Below are 22,191 nucleotides of genomic sequence, written 5' to 3'. Positions count from 1 at the left end.
TGCAAGAGCTCAGATAGGTTGGATGACATTTCCGGATGTCATCATAATTACTGTGTAAGTCTATTGAAGTGGTTGAGAACCATGAGCCTCCTAGGTTTTGTATTGAAGTCAATGTACCCAGAGGAGGTCGGAAAATAACTTTCCTCCGGCTACACCATGGTGCTACCCTAGAGTGCTGTAGACCTTCATTGCAAAACAGTATGTTTTAATCAGTAATTTGGTGACGTGAATATACACTGCTCAAAAAAATAAAGGGAACACTAAAATAACACATCCTAGATCTGAATGAATTAAATATTCTTAACAAAATCACATAAATTATCAATGGAAATCAAATTTATCAACCCATGGAGGTCTGGATTTGGAGTCACACTCAAATAAAGTGGAAAACCACACTACAGGCTGATCCAACTTTGATGTAATGTCCTTAAAACAAGTCAAAATGAGGCTCAGTAGTGTGTGTGGCCTCCACGTGCCTGTATGACCTCCCTACAACACCTGGGCATGCTCCTGATGAGGTGGCGGATGGTCTCCTGAGGGATCTCCTCCCAGATCTGGACTAAAGCATCTGCCAACTCCTGGACAGTCTGTGGTGCAACGTTGGTGGATGGAGCGAGACATGATGTCTCAGATGTGCTCAATTGGATTCAGGTCTGGGGAACGGGCGGGCCAGTCCGTAGCATCAATGCCTTCCTCTTGCAGGAACTGCTGACACACTCCAGCCACATGAGGTCTAGCATTGTCTTGCATTAGGAGGAACCCAGGGCCAATCGCACCAGCATATGGTCTCACAAGGGGTCTGAGGATCTCATCTCGGTACCTAGTGGCAGTCAGGCTACCTCTGGCGAGCACATGGAGGGCTGTGCGGCCCCCCCCCCAAAGAAATGCCACCCCACACAATGACTGACCCACCGCCAAACCGGTCTTGCTGGAGGATGTTGCAGGCAGCAGAACATTCTCCACGGCTTCTCCAGACTGTCACGTCTGTCACGTGCTCAGTGTGAACCTGCTTTCATCTGTGAAGAGCACAGGGCGCCAGTGGGGATTTTGCCAATCTTGGTGTTCTCTGGCAAATGCCAAACGTCCTGCACGGTGTTGGGCTGTAAGCACAACCCCCACCTGTGGACGTTGGGCCCTCATACCACCCCCATGGAGTCTGTTTCTGACCATTTAAGCAGACACATGCACATTTGAGGGCTGCTGGAGGTCATTTTTCAGGGCTCTGGCAGTGCTCCTCCTGCTCCTTCTTGCACAAAGGCTGAGATGGCGGTCCTGCTGCTGGGTTGTTGCCCTCCTACGGCCTCCTCCACGTCTCCTGATGTACTGGCCTGTCTCCTGGTAGCGCCTCCATGCTCTGGACACTATGCTGACAGACACAGCAAACAGCTCTCATTGATGTGCCATCCTTGATGAGCTGCACTACCTGAGCCACTTGCTACCACTAGAGTGAAAGCACCGCCAGCATTCAAAAGTGACCAAAACATCAGCCAGGAAGCATAGGAACTGAGAAGTGGTCTGTGGTCACTACCTGCGAACCACTCCTTTATTGGGGGTGTCTTGCTAATTGCCTATAATTTCCATCTGTTGTCTATTCCATTTTCACAACAGCATGTGAAATTTATTGTCAATCAGTGTTGCTTCCTAAGTTGACAGTTTGATTTCACAGAAGTGTGATTGACTTGGAGTTACATTGTGTTGTTTAAGTGTTCCCTTTATTTTTTTGAGCAGTGTATTTAGCATAGTTTCATCTAAAAATTACAACTTTATGTTTCATTATTAAAACAATTCTGAAGTTCCTTGAGTAGGATGGACCACTAAGGAGCCTCCACTAAATTAGATGTATAATGATTTAGTTAACACTCAATTAAGTGTGTGTGTGTGTGTGTGTGTGTGTGTGTGTGTGTGTGTGTGTGTGTGTGTGTGTGTGTGTGTGTGTGTGTGTGTGTGTGTGTGTGTGTGTGTGTGTGTGTGTGTGTGTGTGTGTGTGTGTGTGTGTATGTGGCTTATTGCTCTCAACTATGTCGCAGTCTGACTGTTTACCCTGGCACATATATAATGGTGATGGTTAACAATTAACCAAGATGAGTCACATGACCCCAGACGACAACTATTGATGTCTGGGGGACACCTTTTTTAATGTGATATAATGATATAATGATATGCTTAATAGAGGCTTTGACTGGGTCCTCATTGCTCCTCAGATGTGCTTAATATCTTGAGGTATATGTTTATGATCTTTTTCAAGTACTCATGTATTTGAGTAATACTGAATTTGTCTTGTTACCTCTTGTTAACAAACTGCTCAGCTCAAGGACTCCAATAGTGTGAGTGTAAACTTTGAACCTGTATCCATTGGAAATGACTAAACAGCCCAACCCAGCAACTGTTTGCAAACACTTGAATAATCTGCTTGATACTGTTCTAAGAAACTCCCTGCTTTCTCTTATTGCTCCTTTAAACAACAAGCTATCCATCCATAATCTTTCACAACAGCCTGGACTTAGCATAACTATTAGTCTGTTTGTGTGATATTTTATTTAATTTTTTATTTCACCTTTATTTAACCAGGTAGGCTAGTTGAGAACAAGTTCTCATTTGCAACTGCGACCTGGCCAAGATAAAGCATAGCAGTGTGAACAGACAACACAGAGTTACACATGGAGTAAACAATTAACAAGTCAATAACACAGTAGAAAAAATGGGCAGTCTATATACAATGTGTGCAAAAGGCATGAGGAGGTAGGCGAATAATACAATTTTGCAGATTAACACTGGAGTGATAAATGATCAGATGGTCATGTACAGGTAGAGATATTGGTGTGCAAAAGAGCAGAAAAGTAAATAAAGAAAAACAGTATAAAAACAGTATGGGAATGAGGTAGGTGAAAATGGGTGGGCTATTTACCTATAGACTATGTACAGCTGCAGCGATCGGTTAGCTGCTCGGATAGCTGATGTTTGAAGTTGGTGAGGAGATAAAAGTCTCCAACTTCAGCGATTTTGCAATTCGTTCCAGTCACAGGCAGCAGAGTACTGGAACGAAAGGCGGCCAAATGAGGTGTTGGCTTTAGGGATGATCAGTGAGATACACCTGCTGGAGCGCGTGCTACGGATGGGTGTTGCCATCGTGACCAGTGAACTGAGATAAGGCGGAGCTTTACCTAGCATGGACTTGTAGATGACCTGGAGCCAGTGGGTCTGGCGACGAATATGTAGTGAGGACCAGCCGACTAGAGCATACAAGTCGCAGTGGTGGGTGGTATAAGGTGCTTTAGTGACAAAACGGATGGCACTGTGATAGACTGCATCCAGTTTGCTGAGTAGAGTGTTGGAAACTATTTTGTAGATGACATCGCCGAAGTCGAGGATCGGAAGGATAGTCAGTTTTACTAGGGTAAGCTTGGCAGCGTGAGTGAAGGAGGCTTTGTTGCGGAATAGAAAGCCGACTCTTGATTTGATTTTCGATTGGAGATGTTTGATGTGAGTCTGGAAGGAGAGTTTGCAGTCTAGCCAGACACCTAGGTACTTATAGATGTCCACATATTCAAGGTCGGAACCATCCAGGGTGGTGATGCTAGTCGGACATGCGGGTGCAGGCAGCGATCGGTTGAAAAGCATGCATTTGGTTTTACTCGCGTTTAAGAGCAGTTGGAGGCCACGGAAGGAGTGCTGTATGGCATTGAAGCTCGTTTGGAGGTTAGATAGTGTGCAATGACGAGCCGAAAGTATATAGAATGGTGTCGTCTGCGTAGAGGTGGATCAGGGAATCGCCCGCAGCAAGAGCAACATCATTGATATATACAGAGAAAAGAGTCGGCCCGAGAATTGAACCCTGTGGCACCCCCATAGAGACTGCCAGAGGACCGGACAGCATGCCCTCCGATTTGACACACTGAACTCTGTCTGCAAAGTGACCAGGCAAGGCAGTCATCCGAAAAACCGAGGCTGTTGAGTCTGCCGATAAGAATATGGTGATTGACAGAGTCGAAAGCCTTGGCAAGGTCGATGAAGACGGCTGCACAGTACTGTCTTTTATCGATGGCGGTTGTGATATCGTTTAGTACCTTGAGTGTGGCTGAGGTGCACCCATGCCCGGCTCGGAAACCAGATTGCACAGCGGAGAAGGTACGGTGGGATTCGAGATGGTCAGTGACCTGTTTGTTGACTTTGCTTTCGAAGACCTTAGATAGGCAGGGCAGGATGGATATAGGTCTGTAACAGTTTGGGTCCAGGTTGTCTCCCCCTTTGAAGAGGGGGATGACTGCGGCAGCTTTCCAATCCTTGGGGATCTCAGACGATATGAAAGAGAGGTTGAACAGGCTGGTAATAGGGGTTGCGACAATGGCGGCAGATAGTTTCAGAAATAGCGGGTCCAGATTGTCAAGCCCAGCTGATTTGTACGGGTCCAGGTTTTGCAGCTCTTTCAGAACATCTGCTATCTGGATTTGGGTAAAGGAGAACCTGGAGAGGCTTGGGTGAGGAGCTACGGGGGGGGGGGGGGCGGAGCTGTTGGCCGAGGTTGGAGTAGCCAGGCGGAAGGCATGGCCAGCCGTTGAGAAGTGCTTATTGAAGTTTTCGATAATCATGGATTTATCGGTGGAGACCGTGTTTCCTAGCCTCAGTGCAGTGGGCAGCTGGGAGGAGGTGCTCTTGTTCTCCATGGACTTCACAGTGTCCCAGAACTTTTTGGAGATGGAGCTACAGGATGCAAACTTCTGCCTGAAGAAGCTGGCCTTAGCTTTCCTGACTGACTGCGTGTATTGGTTCCTGACTTCCCTGAACAGTTGCATATCACAGGGGCTATTCGATGCTATTGCAGTCCGCCACAGGATGTTTTTGTGCTGGTCGAGGGCAGTCAGGTCTGGAGTGAACCAAGGGCTGTATCTGTTCTTGGTTCTGCATTTTTTGAACGGAGCATGCTTATCTAAAATGGAGAGGAAGTTACTTTTAAAGAATGACCATGCATCCTCAACTGACTGGATGAGGTCAATGTCCTTCCAGGATACCCGGGCCAGGTCGATTAGAAAGGCCTGCTCACAGAAGTGTTTTAGGGAGCGTTTGACAGTGATGAGGGGTGGTCGTTTGACTGCGGCTCCGTGGCGGATACAGGCAATGAGGCAGTGATCGCTGAGATCCTGGTTGAAGACAGCGGAGGTATATTTGGAGGGCCAGTTGGTCAGGATGACGTCTATGAGGGTGCCCTTGTTTACAGAGTTAGGGTTGTACCTGGTGGGTTCCTTGATGATTTGAGTGAGATTGAGGGCATCTAGCTTAGATTGTAGGACTGCCGGGGTGTTAAGCATATCCCAGTTTAGGTCACCTAACAGAACAAACTCTGAAGCTAGATGGGGGGCGATCAATTCACAAATGGTGTCCAGGGCACAGCTGGGAGCTGAGGGTGGTCGGTAGCAGGCGGCAACAGTGAGAGACTTGTTTCTGGAGAGAGTAATTTTCAAAATTAGTCGTTCAAACTGTTTGGGTATGGACCTGGAAAGTATGACATTACTTTGCAGGCTATCTCTGCAGTAGACTGCGACTCCGCCCCCTTTGGCAGTTCTATCTTGACGGAAGATGTTATAGTTTGGTATGGAAATCTCTGAATTTTTGGATAGTTGATATTGTGTCCTGATTAGGGATGCAAAGGGTCTGAAACTTTCTGGTAAATTTCCAGAATTTTTCAGGACATTTTCCATGGAAAGTTAAGCCCCGGTCTTTGGGGAATTTTGCTTAAATTAATTGAAATTAGCTTATAACATTGAGGCTTATTTGTGGGATACACAAGGAAATTCTAGGTCTTGTGACATATTTTGGTTAAACTATCCCCAATTCAATGGAATTGCAACCCTCTGCATGCACAGTGCATTCTTCCATCACATGTACAGCTGATTTTCAAGATCTTGCAGACTGAGATGCTATTGAGCCCACACTATTTCACTGTCTGAGCCAAGGACTACATGCTTTCTGGTACGTTTTAATTACAATACTGGGTGGGGTGAATATATTTTATGACATACACCATTTTTTTGTTAAATAGTAGCCTACAGCAAAGTGTGTTTTTAAATCAATTCTAACTTGTTAACTATTTCTGCTCGTTAGTTTTTTGATACCATGTGGGTTTTAGCTTACTTGAGCCTGCTACCTGAGGAGTGTTAACCTCTTGGATATATGGGGCGCTATTTAAATTTTTGGATGAAAAACGTTCCCGTTTTAAATAAGATATTTTGTCACGAAAAGATGCTCTACTATGCATATAATTGACAGCTTTGGAAAGTAAACACTCTGACGTTTCCAAAACTGCAAAGATATTGTCTGTGAGTGCCACAGAACTGATGTTACAGGCAAAACCCAGATAAAAATCCAATCAGGAAGTGCCGCATTTTTTGAAACCGCCTCATGCCAATGACTCCTTATATGGCTGTGAATGAGCTACGAATGAGCTTACGTTTTCCACGCATTCCCCAAGGTGTCTACAGCATTGTGACGTCTTTTTAGGCATTTGCATTGGAGAATGGCTGTAAGGGACCATATATTGCGAGTGGTCACATGGTGTCTCCCGGAGAAAATCTTGCGTAAAATACTGAGGTAGCCATTTTTCCAATCACTTTTATGAGAAACCAATTGCCTCAACGGATATATTATCGAATACATATGTTAAAAACACCTTGAGGATGGATCCTAAACAACGTTTGCCATGTTTCTGTCGATATTATGGAGCAAATTTTGAAAAAAGTTTGGCGTTATAGTTGAAGTATTTTTCAGTCGATTTCTCAGCCAAGTAGGATGAACAAACGGGAGCCTTTTCGCCTACAAAAATATTATTTTTGGAAAAAAGGAACATTTGCTATCTAACTGGGAGTCTCCTGAGTGAAAGCATCTGAAGTTCTTTAAAGGTAAATGATTTAATTTGGTTGCTTTTCTTATTTCCGTGAAAAGATTGCCTGCTGCCAGCAGAGCCTAGCATAGCATTATGCCATGATAAACTTACACAAATGCTTGTCTAGCGTTGGCTGTAACATATTTTGAAAATCTGAGATGAGCTTGTGTTTGAATATATTTATTTCATTTGCGATTTTCATGAATAGGAAAAGTTGCGTTATGGTAATGCGTTTCATTTTAAAACATTCTTACGAAGGAGTTGTTTTAATCTAACTGCTTAAATATTTATCTGTACATGGAATTGTTTTTACTAATTTTCTAATCTTTACAGGAAAATCCTCCTGGAATCAGAAGTTTTTTTGACAATGGAACGTAGTCAGAGAAATACTGATGAATTTCTTGCTCGAGCTGTGTAAGCAACTGGTTCACCTCTGATGCTCACAGGCAATGTGTATTGGAAGAGATTTATAATAATAATAATAATATATGCCATTTAGCAGACGTTTTTATCCAAAGCGACTTACAGTCATGTGTGCATACATTCTACGTATGGGTGGTCCCGGGAATAGAACCCACTACCCTGGCGTTACAAGCGCCATGCTCTACCAACTGAGCTACAGAAGGACCAATGTTCTTCGCCCAGCATACACCCCAGCAACCATACATGCTTTATCTACTCATTTGCTGGATGCAGAGATCAACAGAATTCAAGTGAAGGTCAAGCAAATCATAGAGAAAGCAGACTGTATTGCAATCATCTCTGATTGGTGGTCTAATGTTTGTGGGCAAGGAATAATTAACTACATAATCTCTGCCCCTCAACCAGTATTCTACAAGAGCAGGGACAACAGACACACCAGTCTCTACATTACAGATGAGCTGAAGACGGTCTTCAATGACCTTGGACCACAGAAGGTATTTGCACTGGTGACAGACAATGCTGCGAACATGAAGGCTGCTTGGTCTAAAGTGGAGGAGTCCTACCCTCACAGTACACCCATTGGCTCTGCAGCTCATGCATTGAATCTGCTCCTCAAGGACATCATGGCACTGAAAACAATGGATACACTCTACAAGAGAGCCAAGGAAATGGTTAGGTATGTGAAGGGTCATGAAGTTATAGCAGCAACCTACCTCACCAAGCGAAGTGAGAAAAATAAGAGCACCACATTGAAGCTGCCCTGCAACATCCATTGGGGTGGTGTTGTCATCATGTTTGACAGTCTCCTGGAGGGGAAGGAGTCTCTCCAAGAAATGGCCATAGCAGTTTGCAGATATGGACAGCCCCATCAAGAAGATCCTCCTGGATGATGTATTTTGGGAGGGAGTGGTAAACAGCCTGAAATCTATAGCAGTAGCCATTGCATGGATTAAGGGAGGAAATGTCATCCTGTCTGATGTTCACTTCACTGTTGCAACAAGCAGAGGATACTGCAGTTCTGAAATGCATTAAATAGCGTGAAGACTTCTGCCTGAAGCTCATACACACCACAGCTGTCATGTTGGACCCCAAGTATGCTGGCAAGAGCATCCTGTCTGGTGTAGAGATCAACAAGGCCTATGGTGTCATAACTACCGTTTCTCGCCACCTTGGCCTGGATGAGGGCATGGCTCTTGGCAGTCTGGCGAAGTACACTTCCAAGCAAGGGCTTTGGATGGAGATGTAATATGGCAGTCGTGCCAACATCTCATCAGCCACCTGGTGGAAGGGACTTTGTGGGTCTTAGGCTCTTTCCCCTGTTGCCTTCATCATCCTCCAAATCCCATCAACATCATCCGCCTCAGGGTCCTTGTTTGGAAACACACACACCAAAGCACGCAACAGGCTGACCAATACAAGGGTTGAATGATTGGTAGCCATCCGGGCAAATTTGAGTCTTTATGAACCTGACAAGGAGCCATCCTCAACAAGATTTGATTTGATTTTCAAGAGGTGGACATTGAGGAGGTCCAAGGAGAAGACATGGAAGCCTGAGAGGAAGACAACCAAAAATATAGTTTCTAGACTATCATTTTACAGATGAATGTTGAAAATGTTTTTGGGAGATACAATGAATCATTGGGGATCATTCAATGTTCCCTTTCTTTTGTTGTTCAGGGAAATCATCCCATGTGAAGAGTCAACTCAATTAAAGTTCAGTTAGTAACTAAATTGTCTTTTTATTTAATCATTTGAAATTATTTCTACTTATAAGGTAAATATTTACCATATGATATGGTAAATATATCCAATGTAAAAAAACATCTACATTTAAATGGTATTAATATGAATTTGCATATATTCCCATTAATTCCCATATAGTCCCATTAATTCCCACAGAAAGTTTCCACCTCTGAATATTCCCCAAAATGTGCAACCCTAGTCCTGATCACTTTTTTTTTTGCCAGTTACTCATCCCACTCATTATCAGAACTGCTCTCTGGATATGAGCGGCACTAGCCTGTTATGTGGTGGGTTAGCTACAGTTGAAGTCGGAAGTTTACATACACCTTAGCCAAATACATTTAAACACAGTTTTTTTCACAATTCCTGACATTTAATCCTAGGAAAAATTCCCTGTTTTAGGTCAGTTAGGATCACCACTTTATTTTAAGAATGTGAAATGTCAGAATAATAGCTTAGAGAATGATTTATTTCAGCTTTAATTTCTTTCATAACTTTCCCAGTGGGTCAGAAGTTTACATACACCCAATGAGTATTTGGTAGCATTGCCTTTAAATTGTTTAACTTGGGTCAAACGTTTCAGGTAGCCTTCCACAAGCTTCCCACAATAAGTTGGGTGAATTTTGGCCCATTCCTCGACAGAGCTGGTGTAACTGAGTCAGGTTTGTAGGCCTCCTTGCTCGCACACACTTTTTCAGTTCTGCCCACAAATTTTCTATAGGTTTGAGGTCAGGGCTTTGTGATGGCCACTCCAGTACCTTAACTTTGTTGTCCTTATTAAGCCATTTTGCCACAACTTTGGAAGTATGCTTGGGGTCATTGTCCATTTGGAAGACCCATTTGCGACCAACTTTAACTTCCTGACTGATGTCTTGAGATGTTGCTTCAGTATATCCACATAATTTTCCTCCCTCATGAAGCCATATATTTTGTGAAGTGCACCAGTCCCTCCTGCAGCAAAGCACCCCCACAACATGATGCTGTCACCCCCGTGCTTCACAGTTGTGATGGTGTTCTTCGGCTTGCAAGCATCCCCCTTTCTCCTCCAAACATAACAATGGTCATTATGGCCAAACAGTTCTATTTTTGTTTCATCAGACCAGAGGACATTTCTCCAAAAAGTACGATCTTTGTCCCCATGTGCAGTTGCAGACTGTTTTGACCTGAAAATGTTGTCTGTCCCTGCTGGCTTGTCATTTGATTGCATGGCTTTTAAAATGATATCACCCAGTTATCTCACTGTGGTACTCATGTGTCACTCCCCTTAAACAGTCTCTTTTACTACAGAGTTTTCTGAGCTGATCAACTCTCTGTGTCCTACCCTCTCCAATGTTGTTATCCCAGGTCAGGTATTCTCAAACTGGGGTATGCGTACCCCCAAGGGTACGTGCAATGCCGTTGGGGGTACGCCAAGTACAAATGTGATTCACACTTAAAATTTAAATAATTTAAAAAAATGTAACTTTTTTTCTTCACATTTTCAAGCAGTCCATTTATATTTTCCAACGGGGCTGTCCATTTGGGTCAGGTTTGAGTAGCCTCATTTCACTGCCAAAAATAAAATGAAACCATCTAGTGTTCAGCGAAATAACACCGTGTCAAATACAGGTAGCCTAGTCAAATAATTAACATTCAATTACGTTAACCGTTACTCTCTTGCGGGAATTCCACTAACGGTCCGTATGTAGCAAAGCTGCTGCTCATGTTGGTATCTGTACTGATGACGCAAAAGCCATGACAGGGAGACATAGTGGAGTGGTAACGCTCATGCAAACAGTTTCTTCCGATGCCACTTGGGTACACTGCAGCATCCACTGAGAGGCTCTTGCTGCCAAGGGAAGGCCTGACAGCTTGAAAGACGTTTTGGACACTACAGTGAAAATGGTTAACTTTGATAAAGCAAGGCCCCTGAACTCTCGTGTATTTTCTGCACTATGCAATGATATGGGCAGCGACCATGTAACACTTTTACAACATACAGAAGTGTGCTGGTTATCAAGCGTCAAAGTATTGAGAGACGAGCTGAAAGTTTCCTTTTACTGACCATAATTTTCACTTGTCTGACCGCTTGCATGATGACGAGTTTCTCACACGACTGGCATATATGGGTGATGTCTGTTCTTGCCTGAATGATCAGAATCTAGGATTACAGGGACTCTCCGCAACTATATTCAATGTGCGGGACAAAATTGAGGCTATGATAAGAAGTTGTAGCTCTTCTCTGTCTGCATTAACAAGGACAACACACACAGGTCTTTACATAATTGTACAATTTTTTTTTGTGTGCACATGAACTCAAGCTTACGGACAATGTCAAATGGGATATAGCGAAGCACCTGAGTGAGTTGGGAGAGCAATTACACAGGTACTTTCCTGAAACGGATGGCACAAACTGGATTCTTTATCCCTTTCATGCCCTGCCTCCAGTCCATCTACAGATATCTGAACAAGAGAACCTCATCGAAATTGCAACAAGCGGTTCTGTGAAAATTGAATCAGAAGCCACTGCCAGATTTCTGGATTGGGCTGAGCTCAGAGTATCCTGCCTTGGCAAATCGCGCTGTTAAGAAACTGATGCCCTTTGCAAAGATGTACCTATGTGAGAGTGGATTCTCGGCCCTCACTAGCATGAAACTAAATATAGGCACAGACTGTGTGGAAAAAGACTGAGACTCTCACCAATACAACCCAACATTGTAGAGTTATGTGCATCCTTTCAAGCACACCTTTCTCGTTAACTTGTGGTGAGTTATTCACAATGTTTGATGAACGAATAAGGTTTTATATGTAAGATGGTTAAATAAAGAGCAAGATTATTGATTAATAATAGTATTATTTGTGCCCAGTCCTATAAGAGCTCTTTGTCACTTCCCACGAGCTGGGTTGTGACAACTCACATACATTCATTAAATCTAAGAATGAATCGTATAGTGTGTGTGTGGCAGGCTTACAATGATGGCAAAAAACAACATTATGAGAGTGCGCTAACCTTTGGTGCTAGAGGGGGTATGCAGCTGGAGGTTGAATGTTTTGAAGGGGTACAGGACTATGAAAAGTTTGGGATCCACTGTCCTAGGTGATTTCAACATTCACATTGATTCATCAAAATGTTCCTCTGCTACGGACTTCCTGAACATGCTTGACTGTCTCAATCTGGTACAGCATGTCAACATCTCCACACACAATCATGAGCATACACTAGATGGGTGTACCTGGCCATGAAAATGTCTGAGTACCCCTGCAATTCAGCTCCGTACCAGGCACACTATTAAATTCAGAAACATGAATTCCCTTGACACATCCTATTCCAGGAGTCTGTTTGAAAGATTAAAACAAACTCTGAACCAACTATATTAATTTGGGGACAGGTTGAAACATTCATGGACATGTAGCTTGCTGTTGCTAGCGAATTTGTCTAGGCATATAAATATTGGGTTGTTATTTTAACTGAAATGCAAAATGTCCTTTTTTTCTGGATCTTTGTAGAATGTTGAGTCACACGCAATAAATAGTATGTTCTCTACTCTGACATTTAATCCACTGATAAAAGGGGAAATGAATAGTTTCTAGTAACCACACCTCCTTCAGTAGTATTCCTTGTCTTCTTCTGTGGACTTTATATTTCAGTTGGCAACCAACTTTAAGGTGCATTATCACCACCGAGTGTGGACCTAGTGGCAACTACACTTCAGTCACACCTCGGTGCTAACCAGCTTTGAGACTCTATGTTAGGTTCTATCCTCTTCCTGCTCTACATGCTTCCGCTTGACCAGATTGTCAGACTACACAGTGTCTAATTCCACTGCTAAGCAGACTACAGGTGTACATTAAAACAAAGCCTGACACAATAACTGCCCTGTCAACATTGTCTGGAAGAGGTCAAATCTTGGATGCAGAACAACTTCCCCCAAATCAATAGCAGCAAGACCCCCCCCAGCAGATCACCAACTCCTGCAGCTTCCGCCCTGTCATAGATGGCCACGTCATCCCCTTAATTTGAATGTGAAATTTGACCCTGCGGTCTCCTTTTAATTGCCACATTGATCACGTCTGAAAAACGTTCTTCAGGTGAAAGAATAACATCTCCCGCCTAAGTCTCTCTCTCACCACATCGGTGAAAAGCTAATCCATGCATTCATTTTCACAAGAATTGATTATGGGAATGCAGTACTTGGGGGGGGCCTGCCTGAAAATTCAATTCATAAACTACATCCAAAACAGTGCCGCAAGGATTCTGACACAAACAAAAAAGTCTGCCCATATCACCCCATCCTTGCTGATCTCCATTGCCTACCTGTTCTTAAATAAAATTGACTATAGAATGTATTATTATTAGAGGGTAAGTGAAACCATCTCGTAACACACTCATAACTTGAGCTACTGTATGTCAATAACCTTTTAGAAATGAGCATGGGTTTCTTATTGGCATATTCACCTGACATTTTACAAGAATGAATGAAGAATTCAAAAGTAGTTGTTGAATAGTAAATGATGGCAAGTTCAGTTGTTGCATATTGTCATGACGTTGGCCTGGGGGTAGGTTTATGACAGTCATAAATAACTTTTCCCCCTTCTTCCTCTCTACCCTACTGATGTGACATTTGAAAATCCCTTGGTTAACATAGAGATTCTGGGAACATCAGAAGGTGGGGGGAAATGAACTATATTCTGCTAATCCGACCAATTGAATTTATGCGGTGGTACTTAATGAATATGATGTCAGTTCGGTTGTCATCTGAGACATTCTCATCAATGATAGGATGACAAACTCTACAGTGGAAAGTCTGCACATTGTAGTTTTCGGAATTGCTATCGGAATTGTTGTTCAATTTAAATGTTTGAATATAAAATTATTGGTGAAGAGATTAAATGTAATTTTAGCTTCCAAATGAGAGATTTGGGTTTTCATAAGGTTAGGGCTCTGCTCAATCAGTGGCCTGCCCCTGTGAAGAGACCTGGGTTATAAAACTTTTCAAACACACCCTTCTCGCTCCACTATATAAAGCCTTGATGAAAATGTAACCTCCTGTTCCAAGTACGTGAGGTCTGCAGCCTCTGCGTTAAAAGGACTTGTCACATGTCATCTACAGAACTAAGCCAACCTCAGCGTGAGCTTTGGTTGTGAATGGTATGAACTTTGAACACTTATTCACTACACAAGTGATACATCCTAGCCATTGAGATAGCAACAGCAGCTGCAAACGTGGGCTAGGAAAGAACAGACAGTGTATCCCGTCTACCACACAACGACGTTACTAGAACGTATATAATTTACCACCAGAGACATTCTTCAAAGGACTTGGTTGGGCAATACGGCCTTCCATCTACCACCAACCTACCGAAGCGCAGCTCAGAGTAAATATTGATTGCATTTTCCTTTTCCAAATGGACGGTAATTTAGAATGCATAAGATACTGTATTTACGAAAGAGACATCGCTTCTCCCTTTGTTCCTCAGTCTTCCCGCTCTTTCACTCAAACACAGCCCCTTTTCTTTGTGTAACCAGCTGTCATATCTGTTCCACCCGCCAGGGACGTTTTCCTTTAGGACGTAATTTGTAATCAAGGTATGATTCATTCTGTGTATATGTAATTCTGTGTGATCAGTTAGGTATTTAGTAAATAAATAATTAAACCCAATTTTGTATTGCTGATTCTTGCAACTTGTTAGCCAGGGTTTGTGAAGACAACCAAGAATTTACAACTTTCAGATGAGACTGAAATAAGGTGACGATTAATATTGACTGCTATTGATGTAAAATATTACTAGGTCTTTAAGAGTTTATTCGGAAGACACGACAATATACTGTACTTTGTTGCTTTGTTTTAAATAATCAACACTTTTAAACGTATGCCATTGTGTAACAAGCTGAGGCATGCCTCACTGCCTGGTCGTATTAATTGTACAAACTCCTCATGTCACATATCTACAAGCTTGACAGCCTGGCTATCCAAGGATCTAGTTATCCCTCACCTCTGTAATTTTCACCCACTTAGTTTTAAGGACAACCTAGAATATAGATGATCAGCTAATAGTACTCCACTTAGAGGAGATTCCCTGGTCCTGGAGCGGCGCACAATTGGCCCAGCGTCGTCCGGGTTTGGCCGGGGCAGGCCGACATTGTAAATAAGTATTTGTTCTTAACTGACTTGCCTGGTTAAATTAAAAATAAATAAATGGGCTTGTTGATCTGGACACTTCTGACAAGTTATAAATGGCTCTTGAAGGCATGCAATGACTAACATGACAAGAGGAACTAATGGTGCACTTTGTGCATTCTATTATTACAACTTTGAAGAGTGAATAATAATAATCTGAAGTACAGCCATGAGGATGTGCAGAAACAAATACCCTGCCATGATTAGCCACAGACAAATCTTACCCACATTATATCCCCATGGTAACATTATATTGTGAATAGGTTGCTTTAATGGATATCCTGACCATGTTTTCCATTTGATTTGGAGCTCACAATCCCTTTCATTGTCTCCTGTTGTTCCACAGATGGTGAGGGAGGGGACGAAGACAGTGGATGAGGAGACTTCACCCATTAACAAATGCAGTCAAGTCAACCTGGACACGGTGAGAGAAAAACACAACCAGAGAAAGAGAGTGGGAGAGAGAGAATCAGAAAGAAAGTCTTTTTTCTTCCGGTTAAGGGACATCATCTAGATCTTTCTAAGCATTAAAACCCAACCACTGCATCAGACCAGTGATCTAATCAGGGGATGTTCTGGGGTATAACTACAAGTCAAAGTAGAGCTCAGATGCCAGAGCCGTATTGTATTTGAGACTAGTTGGCCCAACATTGTGGCACTGCGTCTCTGCTCTGTAGGAGCTGTCATTGCTGCAGGTAGGCAGGGTTTTCTACCTGTGTCTGGTCCAAGGCCCTTGAGTTCAGCGCTCCTCTGACTGAGGCCTGTGAGCTACAGTACACTCCTGCATTGACACACAGAGGGAGAAGATCGAGAGGTGACCACTTTTACGGTCATTCACCCAGCTCTGCTAAAAACTGTGTGGTCACCAATTTTCACAGCTACTCATTGGAGACCGTGTGGGAGTGGTTTCGTGGGCATTTCTGTCAGTCTATAGTAGATCGACTATGTGGCATGTTTATCCGTGTTCAGTAGAGATAGACAGCGAATGGTATGCACAGAGTGATGTCATAGTGTAAAAGTGCCATATCTCAGGGGAGATATTGCTATGTTTTCAATGACAGAACAAGGGCAGTCTTCCTCAGGCTTTAGGAATATTTTGGGATTGACTAGTGGATAGCAGCCAGTCACCTTTGCTTTGCAACAGAGGGCCGTGTGTGTGTGTGTGTGTGTGTGTGTGTGTGTGTGTGTGTGTGTGTGTGTGTGTGTGTGTGTGTGTGTGACACCTGTGTGTGTGTGTGTGACACCTGTGTGTGTGTGTGTGTGTGTGACACCTGTGTGTGTGTGTGTGTGTGTGACACCTGTGTGTGTGTGTGTGTGACACCTGTGTGTGTGTGTGTGTGTGTGACACCTGTGTGTGTGTGTGTGTGTGTGTGTGACACCTGTGTGTGTGTGTGACACCTGTGTGTGTGTGTGTGTGTGTGTGTGTGTGTGTGTGTGTGTGTGTGTGTGACACCTGTGTGTGTGTGTGTGTGTGTGTGTGTGTGTGTGTGTGTGTGTGTGTGTGTGTGTGTGTGTGTGTGCCACCTGTGTGTGTGTGTGTGTGGGACACCTGTGTGTGTGTGTGTGTGACACCTGTGTGTGTGTGTGTGTGTGTGTGTGTGTGTGGGACACCTGTGTGTGTGTGGGACACCTGTGTGTGTGGGACACCTGTGTGTGTGTGGGACACCTGTGTGTGTGTGGACACCTGTGTGTGTGTGGGACACCTGTGTGTGTGTGGGACACCTGTGTGTGTGTGTGACACCTGTGTGTGTGTGTGTGTGTGTGTGTGTGTGTGTGTGTGTGTGTGGGGACACCTGTGTGTGTGTGTGTGTGTGTGTGTGTGTGTGTGTGTGTGTGTGTGTGTGTGTGTGTGTGTGTGTGTGTGTGTGTGTGTGTGTGACACCTGTGTGTGTGTGAGGGACACCTGTGTGTGTGAGGGACACCTGTGTGTGTGAGGGACACCTGTGTGTGTGTGTGTGAGGGACACCTGTGTGTGTGTGTGTGTGTGGGGACACCTGTGTGTGTGTGTGTGTGTGCCACCTGAGTGTGTGTGTGTGTGTGTGGGCCACCTGAGTGTGTGTGGGCCACCTGAGTGTGTGTGGGCCACCTGAGAGTGTGTGTGGGCCACCTGAGAGTGTGTGTGGGGCCACCTGAGTGTGTGTGGGCCACCTGAGTGTGTGTGTGTGTGTGTGGGCCACCTGAGTGTGTGTGTGTGTGTGGTGTGTGTGTGTGTGTGTGTGAGTGGGCTGTGTGTGTGTGTGTGGGCCACCTGAGTGTGTGTGTGTGTGTGGGCCACCTGAGTGTGTGTGTGTGTGTGGGCCACCTGTGTGTGTGTGTGTGTGTGGGCCACCTGAGTGTGTGTGTGTGTGTGGGCCACCTGAGTGTGTGTGTGTGTGTGTGTGTGGTAACTAGCCTTGGGCCACCTGAGTGTGTGTGTGTGTGGGCCACCTGAGTGTTTCCTCTAGTGTGTGTGGGGACCACCTGAGTGTGTGTGTGGTGGGCCACCTGAGTGTGTGTGTGTGGGCCACCTGAGTCTGTCTGTGTGGAGAAACTGTGTGTGTGTGTGTGTGTGTGTGTGTGTGTGTGTGTGTGTGTGTGTGTGTGGGCCACCTGTTTGTGTGTGTGTGTGTGAGGGCCACCTGTGTGTGTTTATCATTGTGATACATTGGGTGAAACAAAAATGTAAACACTTATTGCACACAGTGAGTTAATGCAACTTTATGAATACTTATTGAACCAAGACATTTCAGCTTTTCACTCTTTATTAATAAAAAAAAATGTCTATAAACATAATTCCACTTTGATGTTATAGGGTATTTTGTGTAGGCCAGTGACACAAAATGTAAAATCAATCAATTTTAAATTCAGGCTGTAACACAACAACCTGGGAAAAAGTCTAGGGGTGTGAATACTTTCTGAAGGCACTGTACCTAGTGCAGCTTGTCTCCTCCTAGCTCATTCAGCCCTACATACTTACACAGTGGAGGGAATATGTGTCCTGAATACAATGACACTTGTCACTCATTGTTATCTTTTGGGGTTTCAGGTATGTTTTGAGAACCATTCTCCACTTTTAACCTACTCTCCAAGACAATCGACGTCCCCAATGAATGATTTTAGATTTCTGTTTGCCTCAATTCATCCAATATTGTCAACTATAGCAAAAAGCTATTCCATGCATGGCTCTGTGGTCTAGTTAATATAGTACCCGCCCTATAATCTATGATAATGTATAAGAGACCATGACTCTGAGAACAAGCCAATCTGTCTGCCTAGTCTTGATCTAAGGTCATGGTGAAGGAGACATTTAGTAAAAGGTATGGACAGAGATACAATCTGCATATCCTTCACAGAAATTGGGATAACTCCTTCCTCCGGCCATATGTTTCTCTACCGCCACCTGCTGGACAATTACAACACCTACAGAAGGGCCCAGACTGATTGATCACCATGTCACATAAAGCTATGACTGAAATACATTTTAGAGTCCAATTTCCATTTATCTAGATTCTACAAGAACAATATGTCCTTTGACAATTGAAGGTTTTAGGCAGAAGCAGTACTGATGAGGTTATGACACTCTACAGACATCTTGTAATGAACTGTTGTGTGCTGTAAGGCTTAAGCTACTGTATGTGCAGTGTTGAAACCTGAGCTGTGTCTCCCCTGCTATGCCTGCAGGACCTGGTGGACTGGCGGAAGCCCCTGGCCTGGCAGGTGGGAAACCTGGGAGAGAAATACGAGACCTGGGTGCACCAGCCTGTGAATCAGCCCATTCGCCTGTTTGGGAATGAGTTCATGGAGGCCAGCACCAAGACATCCTGGTAAGAGAGATGATATGTACATGCATCCCAGACACAGATTAAGTCCTGGACTTAAAGGCATTTTCAATTGAGCCTCTTAAACTCTGGGGAGGTCCCAGACATTCCCTTTAAGCATGCTTTTTATTCCAGACTAGGTTTAATCGCTGTCAGGAAAACCAGCCCATACAATGTAGGAAAGCACTTAAATTTACATAATTTAGCAGAAACTCTTATTCAGAGCCACTTTCAGGAGCAATTGGGGTTGAGTGCTCAAGGGCACATCTGCAGATTTTTTTTCATTTAGTCTGCTTGGGGATTTGAACCAGCGACCTTTTGGTTACTGGCCCAACAAGCTTAACCGCTAGGCCACCTGCCGCCCTCGCTACCTTGTTACCTGCCACCCTAACACTTGCATGTTACCTCAGAAAGTGCTGGTTGATAAGTCCCTATGATTGTCTGCGTGTAGGTATATGGTCCCTGCTGTGTGGATGCCACTGGTGTTCTATCTCAGCTGGTACTGCTACACCACCTTGGCTCAGGAGACAACCAGACTATTCGCCAGCACAGGTAACAAAGACACAATCATCAAATCTGGGTTAAAATACTATTTAGGGTAGTAAGTATTTGGAAATAAGTATTTGGGAAAATATATTTTTTGAAAATGTAAGTAGTTCAATATTTGGAAATACACATGTAAAGTATTGGCGTGTATTTGAAAATACTCAAATACACAGTATTTATACAAATTCTTAAATACACCCATGCATTTGGTATTTGAAATAATGTATTTGGAAATAAGTATTTGAAAATACTTTCAAATAGTAGACTATTTAAAACAAATCTTGTACAGTAAAATGATTAACATGCAAGCCCTATCCAACAGTGCAGTATTCAAACTCAAAATAGTATAACTAATAAAATAAAAAAACATGACAAATAAGAAGTAATAGAAGTAGTTGATTTCGGCCACATTTATTTGTTAATTCATCTGTCCAGCAAATTCATGCTTGTTCCCATGTACAGTCTAGTAGAAATATGATTCCTGTTTAAGCCTGTATCTGTCCCACCCACCTCCTCTGCAGACTATTCCTTCCTGGTGCACAAGTACAGCTTTCCGCTCATCTTTGTGATGGGCATGGTCACGTGGACCTTCATCGAATATTGCGTCCATCGCTTCGTCTTTCACATGCGCCCGCCCGCCCACAACTATTACCTCATCACCATTCACTTCCTGCTGCACGGACAGCATCATAAGGTGAGATATACATATACAGAAGAGAGTTCCAGAGCATTGTTCACTAACATTTAAAATGTATTGTCTTTTTTTAACTGATGTGTGCTCCTATACTAACACCATGGTGATTTCTCCCCTCCAGTCTCCCTACGATGGCTCCCGCCTAGTCTTTCCTCCTTGCCTGGCCTCAGTGGTGATAGGCAGCTTCTACCTGCTGCTGACCAAGTCCTTCCCTGAGGCCTTAGGGGTGTCCCTGTTTGTGGGGGGGCTGTTTGGGTACGTGGTGTACGACATGATCCATTACTACCTTCACTACGGCTCCCCCCAGAAAAACTCCTACCTGTACAGCCTCAAGGCATACCACGTCAAGCACCACTTTGAAAACCAAAGAGCAGGTGAGGAGGACCAATAAGATGGCGCCGACAGACATGACCGCTCTGCTTCTAGCTCATAAGCAACTTTGCAGTATTTTGTTGTGTCTGTTATTTCTTACATTATTCACACAGAATGTTTTTTGTGTTATTACATACAGCCAGAAAGATATCAGAGCGATGGTAATGCATGCACCAGCATTCCATTCAGGAATACCACTTTCCCCAATTGGATCCTTTGTTTGTACCCCAGGGCAATTGAACTTAACCCAGAGGCTGCTCTAAGACGCCGCCGGCGGAGAAGAGTTGTTCGGAATAGACTTCTTGTCCAACTCAGGAGGCGGGCACACCGTCCACTGCTTCCGAGTATATTACTCGCTAATCTTCAGTCTCTGGACAATAAAGTAGATGAGCTCAGGGCGAGTATCTCCTTCCAGAGGGACATCAGGGACTGTAATATACTCTGTTTCACTGAATCATGGCTCTCTTGGGATATACTGTCCCCAGCCATACAGCCAGCTGGGTTCTCAGTACATCGCACAGACAGGAATAAAGAACTCTCCAGGAAGAAGGGCGGTGTTTCATGATTAACTACAGATGGTGTGGTTCTGATAACATAGAGAAAGTCTGACGCAAACAGGAAGTACCCATGCTAAGGTCTATTCAACGCTGCTCTGACCAATCGGAATCCATGCTTCAAGGATGTTTTAATCAAATGGACTGGGATATGTTCCAGGTAGCCTCTGAGATTAACATTGACGTGGACACGGTGACTGAGTTCATCAGGAAGTGTGTAGGGGATGTTGTTCCCACTGTGACTATTAAAACCTACCCAAACCAAACACCACAGATAAATTGCAGCATTCGCGCAAAACTGAAGGCGCGACCCACCGCATTTAAGAATGGCAAGGTGACTGGGAATATGGTTGAATACAAACAGTGTAGTTATTCCCTCCATAAGGCAATCAAACAGGCAAAACAAAACCTCAGTACAGAGACCAAGTGAAGTCGCAATTCAAAGGCTCGGACGCAAGACGTATGTGGCAGGGTCTACAGACAATCATGGATTACAAAGGGAAAACTTGCCACATCGCGGACAACAACGTTTTGCTCCCGGACAAGCTAAACACCTACTTCGCCCGCTTTGAGGAGAACACAGTGCCACCGGTGCGGCCCGCTCCCGTGGACTGTGGGCTCTCGTCCTCCGTGGCCGACGTGAGTAAGACATTTAAGCGTGTTAACGCTCGCAAGGCTGCCGGCCCAGACGGCATCTCTAGCCACATCCTCACTGACCAGCTGAATGGAGTGTTTACGGACATATTCAATCTCTCCCTATCCCAGTCTGCTGTCCCCACTTGCTTCAAAATGTCCACCATTGTTCCTGTACCCAAGAAAGCAAAGGTAACTGAAATAAATTACTATCGCCCTGTAGCACTCACTTCTGTCATCATGAAGTGCTTTGAGAGGATAGTTAAGGATCATATGCCCTCTACCTTACCTGACACCCTAGACCCACTTCAATTTGCTTTCCACCCCAATAGATCCACAGACGATGCAATGTCCATCGCACTGCACACTGCCCAATCCCATCTGGACAAGAGGAATA

The 22,191-nt window shown here is 44.1% G+C and overlaps 1 protein-coding gene across 2 annotated transcripts in view; it reads left to right on the top strand.

The window, feature by feature from the left end:
• The window catches only part of LOC118401352 (fatty acid 2-hydroxylase-like), a 40,457-nt gene that overhangs the window by 10,794 nt on the left and 7,472 nt on the right, over window positions 1-22,191 (top strand). Inside the window, exons 2-6 of one of the 2 annotated variants that reach the window (XM_052475032.1) lie at window positions 15,545-15,622; window positions 18,859-19,001; window positions 19,447-19,547; window positions 20,063-20,235; window positions 20,357-20,490. In XM_052475032.1, coding sequence (XP_052330992.1) covers window positions 15,545-15,622; window positions 18,859-19,001; window positions 19,447-19,547; window positions 20,063-20,235; window positions 20,357-20,490 — 629 coding nt within the window. Of the gene's footprint in view, window positions 1-15,544; window positions 15,623-18,858; window positions 19,002-19,446; window positions 19,548-20,062; window positions 20,236-20,356; window positions 20,610-22,191 lie in introns of both variants that reach the window. The other variant, XM_035798778.2, reaches the window with a different exon arrangement.

The sequence above is a fragment of the Oncorhynchus keta genome, chromosome 22, assembly GCF_023373465.1.
Source record: "Oncorhynchus keta strain PuntledgeMale-10-30-2019 chromosome 22, Oket_V2, whole genome shotgun sequence".
Lineage (NCBI taxonomy): Eukaryota > Metazoa > Chordata > Actinopteri > Salmoniformes > Salmonidae > Oncorhynchus > Oncorhynchus keta.
Note: the sequence above shows the minus strand (reverse complement) of the source record. Positions and strands in the feature narration are given on the sequence as shown.